The following is a 12,919-nucleotide window of genomic DNA, read 5'->3' on the forward strand; positions in this document are numbered from 1 at the left end:
TCCGAACCAATTATCAAAGTAAAATTACTAATGAAGAAAATGAAACATTAGAGATGCACTCTATGTGGCTCATTCATCAGCTATATGTTCTCTTATTAAAAAGAAAGTGCTAATTGATATTCTCATATAATGTACATCTTTACATTACATATTGACTTCAGCATTTTAAGTCAATACTTGTACTGAACTATTTTCACTCAGGGTATGTTTGCTAAGATTTATTGCAAATGATTTATTCATTTGTTGAGCGTAATAATACAGCAGGTTTTCCTGTAATTATCTGTGACATGAATTATTCTAAGCAGACTGTATAACTAAACTGAGAGAGTTGAATGATTAGATGAGTCTCAGTAGAAACATGAAACAAAATAGGAAATGGCTGTGTTCCCTCAGTCCGTTAGTATGCCTAAAGCCAGTGCTAGATTTGCGGGAGAACATGGCGGAATGGAGGTCCGGTACCTCTCTTTCGTAAAGTTAAAAATATTGGCATAAATTGGTACATCAATCTGTACAAACCACATTGAATAGGATACAGTTCCGGCACTTCATTTTTTACAAATCGAACACTGCCTAAAGCCGTACAATATATCTATCTATTGATTGTGCAGAGGCACACAAAGTCTCTGGGCACTTAAGTTTCATGTAAGCAATTATGCATTCTGTTGCATGCTTCAGAGTGCTTTCTCTTCCTCCTTCTGCCATCTTATTGCTTCCCTCAATTCCTCTTCATCTCATCTATCCGCCTTCTAGGTCTCCCTCCCTCAGTCACCTTTAGATGTATTGGTATTGGTGGGCAGAGCACTTGTAGAGAAGCACCAAAGATGAACTAAGAAGATTGTTCAGAGAAGTGACACGGTAGATAAGTCTCAGACTTTAAACGGGAGTGAAGGGAGGGATTGCAGGCTTTAGTTAAACCATCTATATCACAATCATTTCAATATTCCTAAGATTCTCACTTGCAAACATGCACAAACTGTCTTAGTCTCTTCTGATCAACATCCTTAACTCCACCCCACCTTATTTACTCATCATAATCCTTCAACCACATATCTACTGGAGTGTACTATAAATATCAGAAATCATAACCTTAAACTTACAGTGTTCTGTTTTTCTGCCGCTGGTATACTCCTTGCCAGTTTCAGTTCCGCAGCCACATGCATGTTCTCAGCCACCGTGAGCAGCGGCTGCAGTCGGTCATCTTGCTGGATGTAGCAGGAGACTCGTCGGAACTCGTCGAGATCCCTCGGACGTCCGTTGACACTCACTCGCCCTTCCACCCCTGTAATTCTTCAAACATTATACACCAATTATTTGACTGGTAAAAAATTATAATTAAAATTATGGTAAAAATTATTTGATGAAGTTTAAATGTATCCATGAACGTATTGATATGTGTAAAGTCATTTTTAAGCTGGCTTGTTTATAGCATAATCTTCAGTTACATTTTGTTTGAAGTGAACTTAATACTATTGTGGTCTCCAAGATAGAATCATTGACTTTTGGTTAATCTATAATAGACATCCCATCTATATGGACCAGCTGTGCCCAATGTTTCACTGAAATATGACTTAGTTAAATGAGCCACTCACAGATTGTTATATTTTCTTTCTAGTTTTACACACTTTAAAAATTGATGTGGCATACAAGATGCTATAGCTTACAGAAACAGTAACAAAGCTACACAGACTATCCAACCATAACCTCCTCTAGTACATTCTTCAAACCGTATCCAACCCTTTCTTCAGTACTTGCATTCATAATCTACTTGGAATAAATATTCTAGGTCTAAGTAGTTCACTGTCTTTTTGAATCATGATTAATTGAAGATGAAGGATCCACTCTAAAGACGAAGATAGTGTTATCTGATTGTTTTAAGATCAAGTATTTTACACTTATGGACTATTATTGTTGATGGTATTTTTTTTTGTCCTAAGATGCTAGGTATGAGCCCGGAATTATTTTTCACATTACTTCAGGCTAAACCTAGGGGTTGTGGCATTATCACTTAGATAAAATCCATTGGTGACCTGGCGGGATTTGAACCCGGGACCTCAGGGACTGAAATCCTGCGCTCTAACCACTGCTCTCTTCCCTCCTACATTATTGAATGACTACTACTATATTATTGATAGTATAGACTCATAGATTATTATAATACATGTATTATACAATACAAGGACTTTTATTACAGAAATTGGCGTCTACACAAAATATACTTCATTTTGACACATCGTTTGTAAAAACCCGTCCATTATTAACGGAGGAGTAGTGTTTCGTAGAAATCGCCTTCAAGTATTATATATAAGGATTTGATCAAATATAAAAAAAACTGTCGTACAATTTGGAATGCTGCCGTTTTTTGTGTTCTTCTTTCAATATTTATTTGAACAGAAATTACTTATTAGAAATTCAGTTTCATCCACTGAGCTATAATACTAACTGGAGGTAGCACTGAATGTCAAAGATGCGTGTCGCCAGCCGCCATGTTTGCGTGAGGTGTGAGTTATAAGGAAGCCATGTTATTGGATAAAAAAACTCACTGCTATACCAACCTAGTTATAGAAGCCATGCTATTGCTATGATAAGAAAACTCGCTGCTATACCAACCTAACAAAATCAGCGACACGCTTTTGATAGACTTCTGCCATGGCAGTGCTACCTCCAGTTATAATTTTAGCTCAGTGGTTTCATCATTATAGCTATAGTTTTACTTCTTGTAAAAGTCAAACTAATTTACATGAACAAATCTGTGAATATGGACTTTAATTTCCATTGGTACAAAAATTCTTGTGGTACAATAAACTCAATCGGTATGTAAAATTCTTGAGCTATTATGTGATTTGTAGCATTTTAAAACTCAATATCATAGTGCAAGGTTTATAAACAAGGAAGCAAGTGTGAAGTAATGACAACAACCTTTATCCACCCATAAAACCAGCAAGTTAATTATTTATAAACATCGCAATAATCTTTTATTCGGACTTTGTATTGACTAAAATTTATCTGTTCAATGATAATGAGCAACTAACTGAAATGGATTATCAGTTTTGATTATTGAATATTCTAAAATTAGGCTAATGAATAGGTAAATTAGTGATTATTCTAACTAGGGATGTGTGGGTGGAGATCAATGAATGAGGTTAATTAAAATCAATAGCCAATCACTGACTTGACAAGTTTGATATTGAAGGTATTGTGTAGCACTGAAGAATGAAAAAAGGGCTAAGCCTACTCATCATCTTTTTATTTACTATTTCATCAATATATTTTGATTTATAAAACAAAGATTTCTCTTTGCAAAAATTCTTAGACAAAATTATGTTATGATTTTATGAAACTACAGTATAGGGTTACAAAATCACATACCACTGAATAAGTAAATGGAAAAAAGTATAAGTGGACAAATTACTTCTATGATGATGTACCTATAGCAAATCACAAAAAACCAGACAACATAGATTGTCAGTTTGTTCAATATGCTTAAACATTAATGAAAGTAAAAAATGGGGCCGAGTAATAAACATTTACTTCAACTAAGACATTATAGTGTTTTGTAATAGAAGATAATTTGTAATGTCAGCACTCTAGATTTTTACCCTTGCGCAGATATTGGCATTATAGTTATTATGTTATGTCTGCAGTGAGCGATACAGTGTAGCCTACCATTTAGATTTAATAATAGTAATCATACACTTCTTTTTAGAATTTTTTTTACATTCTAAAAATGACATTTATTAATAACAGGGCGACATTGTTTGGAAACATTTTACTCCGTGAAAACTGTGGGGACCAAAATAATTCAATGAACGTTTCTAACGATAGTGATCACCACTTAATTATATATTTAGTTGTATTAATGAATATTTATTTATATTGCGATAGCTAGTCCCTACAGGAGGCCATATTATAGAGTTGGAGGCTCGGTCAGTCATGTTTTAGTGCCACCACTGTCATATTTCTACTGCACTGGCTCATCTCTTATTTTATTGGACCAACTCTTTGCTTGTAAATGTTCCAGGCACGGGAATGAGACCCATGTAAATGGGCTATTGCAAGGTTCAAAGATACAGTCTATTTCTTTATAAGAAAAATAAATATTTTAAAGTCCTCACCTGTATCCAGACAGAAGGTCCAGGAGGGAAGATTTTCCAGCTCCAGAAGGACCCATGATAGCTACCAGCTGACAAGGTAGAAAACATCCGTTCACGTTGTGAAGAATCTCTTTTTTTCCTGTAAAATAGCGATAATAGTTGAATATTTCAGAGCAAAAACCCATATTGATTTCAATGATTTAGGCTACACTGAATAGCTGGTCCTAATAGATGGGCAGTATACTTAAGTAGGTACCTACTTACTTTACTTTTCATTGAAATGGCGTCAATGACATACAAAGTACGGTAGGTATTATAAGCCAAGTACTGTATGAATGGAGATGAGTGGCGCGATCTTGTAGTCTTGTTAGTGACTAAGGCCGACATACTCCTTTAGACACATCTTTTAATTAATAGCCCATACAGCTAATGGCAACTAAGGGACCTACATTTTACAGTTGAATCCGAACCACATTTTTGCCTTGGTGTTAATGAATTAATTGGTCTAATTATCAGGATAGTACTGCGGATAGTCGTAGTACTCACTAGTGCAGACGTTAATCCACACCAGAAAGTATTCCAAAATACAATGCTTGGCTTACCATTTACTAAGTGGCCAATATTCGTGTTCTATTTCTAACTGTCCAAAAATGGTTCTGCTTAACTTACAGTTGTTTTTTTTTGTTTTTTTTTATATTTTATTTCCCAGTGGCATGAAATAGTTAAAATTACTTACCTTGTTTTAAAGTCTTTGATCATGCAGAATTCTTGTTTTTTTTTCTCCAATATATTTCACAATTTTGTTACATCTTCTAATATTATTTACACTATTTTAGCGTAAACCTGTGTAAATAGTATGTATATAATGTAAAGAGATCATTCTACTATCTCCACACACCATGGCGAAACATGTTGGAGATTGGAGAAAAAAACAAGAACCATACAAAGCAAGATAAGTTCAATTAGTCATTGCAGTAGAGTTCTCATCTTGTAAATTTATTTGAATTATTTTAGGTTTAAAAAATAAAATATGGTTGATGTAAAAATATGAAGTTCTAGCAAACCACTGATAAAAACCATGCAAGCCGTAGCAACCTACTTATTCAAACTTCAACTTCGTAAAAGTTTATCCAAAACTGATTAACTTCCAGACGTCAATAAAATGATATAGTTAGGAAACAAACATGATGGATGCCTGCCAATAATTGAATATGTCAAAAACAGCTGACTATGTTTCACATATCATTCTTGACAGTTTTATTTACTTGATTATAAATTAATCTGCACCACAAACACTTCTGTTCATTGCTTTAAACTTGTTCTTGATTTTCTTAATACATGTTATTTATAACGTATTATTATCATTAGTCAATTGTATTAGATAGATAGCAATGCAAAAATTTAGTCTGTGGTAAAATGAAATGAACTTAAAAATAAATGAGCTAAATATATTTTGATGGCTAAAACCTGTATGAAACATTTCCTGACAGGTGTTTTAAGTAAAATAAAATAGTTTTTGTTTGGAAACTGTTACCTACCTTTTCTAAATCCCATTGATACTGTATAGTTGAGATCATCGAAGCGCAGTTCTATTGGTTTGACTCTCTTCTTAGCAGGAAATGTTTCCAACGGTACTTCTTGCAATGCCATTTCTGAAACAATAATTATTTTTGTTAGACAGACACAAAACAATAAATGTAATAGTATACAGTACTCTGATGAAGGTGCTGGAAACCTAGGGTTTAGGTTTACAAGTTACAATAGAAAAATTGGTTACATTAGATTCAAATCATGATTGGAAGAACTATTTTATTGCAGGACTGGCATGAGAGTTACCATCATAGTAACCTCTGAAATAGTTTATATAAAATTCACTATATTAACCCATAGATTAGGTGCACTCCCTTATGGATTTGTTATGTTATGTTGATTTAACATTTAAGGTATTTGTATGTCAGTATGTAGAATCAGAATGTTTTGATATTCCCTTTGTATTTCAACATCCATGTTTTATCTATGATTTTACCAACCTTCAAAAAATGTACAACCAAATGTAATGATTCTAATCAAATATATTTCTCCATGACTTGTAGTTCAACATACCAGTAGAGCACACACTGCAATGTTAGCGTAATATTATAAAAACGTTTTACTTAACATTTGTGAACTCAAACATAATTTGGTAATAAGTAGGCATGCAAACCGGCTTGAGATTTTACAATGAGATTTGCAGTACCGGTATCCAAAGTCAATGATAAAAAAGTGAATGATCCGAATACTCACACAGCAAGGTAAACACTGTGGTGATGAACATGCATGTGTAACACATTTTAATTACGTCTATCCAGTTGCCAGTTTCAATAAATATGGCATAAAATGCGTTCATCAGGTTGTCTCTTTATTAGCGAATTTCCCCTATAGGGAATAAGCTATTACCGTAGTACTCATGGTAAGACCTGGACGCGGGACCGGTTTTTTTTTTGTTTTGAGGTCCCTAGAGGCCAAAAACACCATCCGTTCAAATTCATATATATATATATATATATTTTTATATATATATTATATATATGTGTGTCCGTCAGCACGATAACTCGAGCAAAAATGATCTGATTTTGATGATATTTGGTACAAACGTGTAAACGTACGTTTATTCGAACGAGTTCGCGATCCAGCATGATCGGACCATGGGAACGGGGGTTTACGGGGGGTTTTATGGGGTAAAAATAGGTTTTTCCCATTTTTGACCTAAAAAACATAAAATTTAGCAATTTCTTTCCAAACCATTTTGTAGAGCTTAAAAAAACAAATAATTTAGTATATTGAAGCGTTATTATGCGCCTAATGGTTACGGAGAAAATTTCAAAAAATTTTAAATTTAAAATTCCCATGTTATTCTTATGGAGAATAAGTAAACTGTTGTAGTTTGCTTGTTTGTGAACATATTTTGATCAAATTTGGAAAATGTTTTTATTTCTTACTAACTATTCACATTTTACAAAAAAAAACCAGTTTTACCCTCCCTGATGCAGCAAACCTAAGTACTTGTTAAACTAATTCTATTTAAATCAAGAATAAATGTTATATTTTTAAGTAGACATTTCAGTGTAAATCCAATCAGTCAAATGGAAATTCGCTTAGTCTGCAGGTTTGCTGCGGTGGGGGTATTTTTTAATCATATTATTCAAGTGAGTATTTGTACCATGGTGGAAGGATAAAACATAGGTGTGATACTCCCGTAGGCTGAGGTCACCCCAGCTTCAAACACCATTTTACTATTTAGAAAAAATTATATAAACAATAACAAAACCATTTTGAATAACAAAAAAAAAATAATTAAGTACAGTATATTGAAGTGTTTTTCTATGGATAAAATTCAAAAATTGTAAACTTTAAATTCCCATGTTATTGTTATTGAGAATAAGTAAACTGTTATAGTTTGCTTGTTAGGGGTATATTTTGAGCAAACTTGGAAAATTTTATATTTTATATTAAGCTACCCTATTGATATTTTACTAAAAACACACTTTATTATCCTCCCTGTAGCAGTAAACATAGGTACTCAATAAACCTAATGTTATTTGAATTTAAGTGAAAACCCAATCAGGCATATGGAAATTCACGTAGTTTGCAGGTTTGCTGCGGTGGGGGTATTTGTGTGTATTTATTAGTTTTGGTGAAAAGTATTGTTCTTAACTTGTACCGAAAGGGATTTTCAGGCTACCGGTGTATGGTTCCAATTATTCCTGTCCTCAGCTTTACCTCGCACCATAGATTAAACGAGTTGCAAGTGAAATTTAGTGTTCCTGTGTTCGGTTGGTCCCTCACATGAAACTTGAGCGTTCCCTGGAAAATGCCACTTTTGGTACTAGTAATAAAAATTTAATATTCCAATAATCTTAAAACTTTTTCAAACAAACTATTTTCATATAATAGTACAGAAACACTAAAAATGTAAATGTAATTTCTTTGGGAGTTTTCATTCAATTATTTTTTTGCAGTTTATCAATGTTGAGTGGCCTTCTCAGTTAGGCGCAAAGAGGTTACTGACTTATCAGTTGAGATAAGGGGGTCAAAGGTCAGGGCAGTGTAGTAGGTCAATGAAGGCCCCCCATACACATGCACTGTAAATTTTCTTGGATAGGTACCTACCTATTCCAAATTTGCTGACCTTTTTAAGCAACCGTAGGTAAGTTAAGTGAATACACTGATGAAATTAAAATTAAAACAAACCCACAAAATTCAGAGGGTATTTAAAAAATTTGGAGTCCTATTAAATCACTATAGAAGAATACATAAGGACAACATGTTATATAAATTTGAAAAATAAAAAAAAACATCATTTGGCTTACAAAAATCAACATTTTCTAAAAAAAAACCAAAACCACACTAAGAAAAATTGGCATTTTCTACAAAAAGTACATGATACTTTATACTTTTAATTGAAATTGTGACCATGCAAGTAACACGCATAAAAATCTTCAATAAACAAATCTAATAATCAAGGTTACATTCCCATTCACATTATTCTTAAAGCACACGAGGGGTATAATAGCGCAAAATTGCAAACAGTACTGTATCCTGAACTTAACTGATTCAAACTATCAATCTCGAAAGAAAATCCTTTATTTCTATGAGTAGGTACCGGTACTTTAAGACCAAGATATATAGAATAACTCAAATAAAAATAAAGTTATTATTAAAGTCCTAAAATAATTATAATTATTGTTCATTTGTTATTCTTTAGTGCGCTTCAGATATGTCCTATCTTAGTAAATAATATCTCAAATGAAAGCTGGCATTGACTGAAGGTCCTTGGACCATAACATATACGATAATGTAATTAGAACTGGAGAAATACATCTTTGATTTAAGTACCTACCTAAGAATTCGAAAAAAATCTAATTTATGTTTTTTGGTCGAGAAATGACGTAGAAAGGTATAAATGAATGATGATGCTTGATGGATTGAAAATCTGTGCGTGCATAGCATATATTATATATTTCATTTAAGACCAAAATTATGAAAATCAAATCTTTAGAAGAGCCAAAGGAACTCGGAAAAGAAAATAACAGATTTAACTCATATAAGAAATGAACAGGGAGGAAGTTGCTTTTGTGCAAAACTCGAAATATACGTCGCCAACATAAATAAAAGAATGCCGATGCTAAATTGGTGAATCTGTGCGTGCATACCTTTAATTTAAGATCGGGTGGACGAGACGAGACGACCGACTTGGAAAAGAAAAAACTATATTTTTAATATAGATTATTATTCTGAGGAATATGTGAAATACTAACATAAAGATAATGTTGCATGTCAAACCACACTTCATTGTCTCTGTGCTAACTATCAATCACTAACTAGTAACTACATATTCAAGAGCAGAGTTATGCAGCCGGATGCTTGGTAACTAGACTCGTGTGGGGTATTACCACAGTGACGTAGACAGTCTTGTGAATCAGCTGTTGACCTTGAGCTTAGACAGGGTCACGAGGTTGCAGGTTGCTGATCATTAGTGATCAGCTGCTCAACTCAACTAACACATCCGGCGGCTAGGCTTGCACTATCTGTTGGCGAATCCGTCTTGCTTGAATATCTCCTAAATACATCCTTGATGTCTACTGAATATCTCTTGTTTATCTTCCACATATATCCTGGAAATTCCAATCATATCCAAGATATAGGTCTACTCTTAAAATCTTCTAAAATGTCTTCTAAATACATTGAGTGCATCTTTTTAAATATACCTCGGATACCTTCAGATGTATCACGATTCTCTTCTAATTGTATCCTTATATCTTCTAACATTTCCTCTGGATATGTCTAACTATCTCCTTTTACCTCTTATAATCTTAAACCTATATCGTATGTCTCTTCATCCCACTCCAATATACGCTCATCATTCATATTCAGGTTAAAATACGCACCCGAGTGTGTGTCATGGTTTCAAAGAATTTGTAGTTGATTGATTAATACATCCTGGGTCCTGGATATCAACAGAATAATTCATAAGTTTCTTCTAAGTATACTGAAGATACTAAGTAATTATGTCAAGCGTCTTCTAAGTATCCAGGATTCCTTCTTAATATTATAACGGATATCTTTCGTACAACGTCCCGATTATCTTCAAAATATGCCATGGACAACTTCTACAGTAGTTCTAATATCCCATGGATATCTTATTCTAGAGGTGCTTCTTCTTTTGCGATATTCTAATGTTACCTCAAGTACCTGCGTCTCTGTTTCATGACCTAGTGAAAGTTTATACACAAACCCTCTTTTTGTACTACGTATTTTAGGATGAAAATATGAGTAAATAATAGTGTGGAATGGAGCATGATTGATTACCTGCTTTGTTAAGTGTCAATGTCAGCTTCTTATTTAGAAAGGGCCATTTTATAAAAGTTCAATATCAAGGCTAACTGGATCAAGTATAAAACTATGAAGAAAAGCTACTTAATTTTCGCATTATTGAACCAGAGACCGCAGACCGTCTGGTTATTTGATAAGCACAATAACCACTCTGCTGCCAAGATTGTTGACAATTTCATTTAAAAATTTTTTATTCCGTTATCTTTAGTAACAATGATAAACGTTAAAAAGTCGAGTTGTAAACAGACGTAAAAGTGACGCAGGCAGTACAACAACTTTTGTAAACAAAAATTACTATCATTATCAGAGATGGAGACAACACCTACTAAAAAAATAAGTGTGCATTTAAGCTCAAATATTATGAGTTAAGGATGAGTGTCACCCTCATGTTATGTTATATATTATGTTATGTCATGTATTGTAATGTTATGTCATTATGTTATGTACCTTAAAATGAGTTACATCATCATAGATCTATGTAGTTTGAGTTCATGTGCACGCATCGCAATGGTTTCTGTCTGTAAATACTTTTTAAATAAAATGTGTTTTTGTTTTGAGTTCGGTAAAAACTTTATGTATATATAAAGGCCTACTATAACCACGCAGCTACATGTCCAGTTTATATGATAGCCTATACATGACATAATATGATAAGATAACTGTTACACCCCTAATTAAGATTCACAATCAAGTTGAATTAAATGCGCTTCCTCAAAAAAAGTCAAAATCTGGAACTCTGGGCCATTGGAAATATGCCAACATTTATTTATAAAAAAATGATGTCTGCGGTAAAACGTAGAGAATAAACATAAAATGAAGGTCTTCAGATTAATATGTAAACCCTGGGTTTAAATAGTGAATTATATTTAAAAAGTAATCGAGGTGAAAAACTATGTAAGACGTTTCCCTTAACTATTTTTGAAACGACACTGAATAAATGTGTAAACAATCTTTAAGTTACAGTACTTTTTACGCCGAAAACCCAAACATTCCAACTCTGTATCCGTTTGCAAAGTTTGCAGCCGTAACGGCAAAGTTTGATAGTAATTTTCTCCATCTGATTTTGCTATTCAAGACAAGGCCATCGGAACTTTGATGATTTATTGACAAGTTGTTGGCCTCTCCTGAACAGATCGGGGTTGGTTAGAGTAATAAGGTGATTTAGAGAAAGCTCCGTTCATAACGTAAGACAAGCGACGATTAGGCCAAGGTCTAGTTGTCAATTCGCACGCCAAAATAAACAGTTTTCATTATTTAAACATAGTAATTTTACCAGTTTTCTAAAACAAATACTGTGATTACTTTTCTCGTAAAAGTGGTTGAAACACAGATAGAAATAAATGTGGGTGGTATTGTAAAAGTATGACGGCTGAGATGTACGAGACTATCTAGTCTAATGAAAAAAAAAAAACATAGGGATAAAACCACTTTTTATATTATAAAATTACGTTTTGTTTAATTAAATTAATTTGATCGAAATGTAAGCAAATTAAATGGCGATGTAAAAAGAGCAAAAAATAAAATGTTTTGTTTATTTGTTCCTATGAAAATAAAAATATTTACTTCCAAAACCTCCACATGAGCCTGTCAGACTTTTTACATCCACGGAGCGTACTCTCAGGTCCAAGGACATGAATGGACCTACATCTCTGCCGAGCACGATCAAGCTTGGCGTTAGCCCAATCGGATTATAATTTTGTTGTGTTTGCTCGGGTACAATACATAAAAGCTCCACCTGTCTATGGCTCCACTATTTTATAAAATGTATATATATCGTATTTTGCTGCATCCTCTCAAAATTTAGAAACACATATTATCTACTAGTACATAGATAAAAAAATACAAATAAAGTTTAGACGGGCGCAAAACAAACAACACAAAACCATAATACATTCACAAGCCATAATATTGCTTTTACGGTGTTTAAATACAGCTCTTCTTGTTTTTAAACATTTTTTTTGCTTTAATTCCATGCAGAAATTAATAAACATTAAAAGTAGGCCCTATATACTACGTATGTGTATTCCAAACATAATTTAAAAACTCTATAGGGCCTAATTCCTTATAACCTGTAATTTAGTTAGAACTAGAGATAAACTAGCTTGTTTCGTAAGCAAACTGGTTTCTGTTCTAATCGAGACTAGCATCCAAAAACAAAATAGTTTGGTTCTTTTCCATCGTGTGGGTAGTTGGATCCGGCGAAAACGGAGATTTACTGCCTAACCCGTAAAAGATGTTTAAAGTTTATTCAGAAAATTATTACAAAGATTGTAATTCTACAAACAATATCGTAAGACGGGATGCTGGATCTTAAAAGTTGCATATCTTTATGTAAGTTTATTTTTTTAAGTAGATAAACGGAAAACATAGAAGGAAAATCAATGCGAAACATGTGATATTACGTTTAAACCCAAATCAATTGTATCGTTGTATTGTGATACATTGCTCCTTGGCTG

The 12,919-nt window shown here is 33.3% G+C and overlaps 1 protein-coding gene across 6 annotated transcripts in view; it reads right to left on the reverse strand.

The window, feature by feature from the left end:
* The window catches only part of LOC128985600 (ATP-binding cassette sub-family G member 4), a 33,691-nt gene that overhangs the window by 8,943 nt on the left and 11,829 nt on the right, over positions 1-12,919 (reverse strand). For 3 of the 6 annotated variants that reach the window (XM_054405226.1, XM_054405229.1, XM_054405225.1), the window contains exons 2-4: positions 5,630-5,743; positions 4,113-4,230; positions 1,098-1,287 (exon numbers count right to left, since the gene is read on the reverse strand). In XM_054405226.1, coding sequence (XP_054261201.1) covers positions 1,098-1,287; positions 4,113-4,230; positions 5,630-5,741 — 420 coding nt within the window. In that variant the 5' untranslated portion in view covers positions 5,742-5,743. Of the gene's footprint in view, positions 1-1,097; positions 1,288-4,112; positions 4,234-5,629; positions 5,744-7,791; positions 7,818-9,283; positions 9,357-12,919 lie in introns of those variants that run through there. The other 3 variants (XM_054405227.1, XM_054405228.1, XM_054405230.1) reach the window with 3 other exon arrangements.

The sequence above is a fragment of the Macrosteles quadrilineatus genome, unplaced genomic scaffold (assembly GCF_028750875.1).
Source record: "Macrosteles quadrilineatus isolate MER2022 unplaced genomic scaffold, UCM_ALF_1.0 Scaffold_2__2_contigs__length_208266976, whole genome shotgun sequence".
NCBI classification, from domain to species: Eukaryota; Metazoa; Arthropoda; class Insecta; order Hemiptera; family Cicadellidae; genus Macrosteles; species Macrosteles quadrilineatus.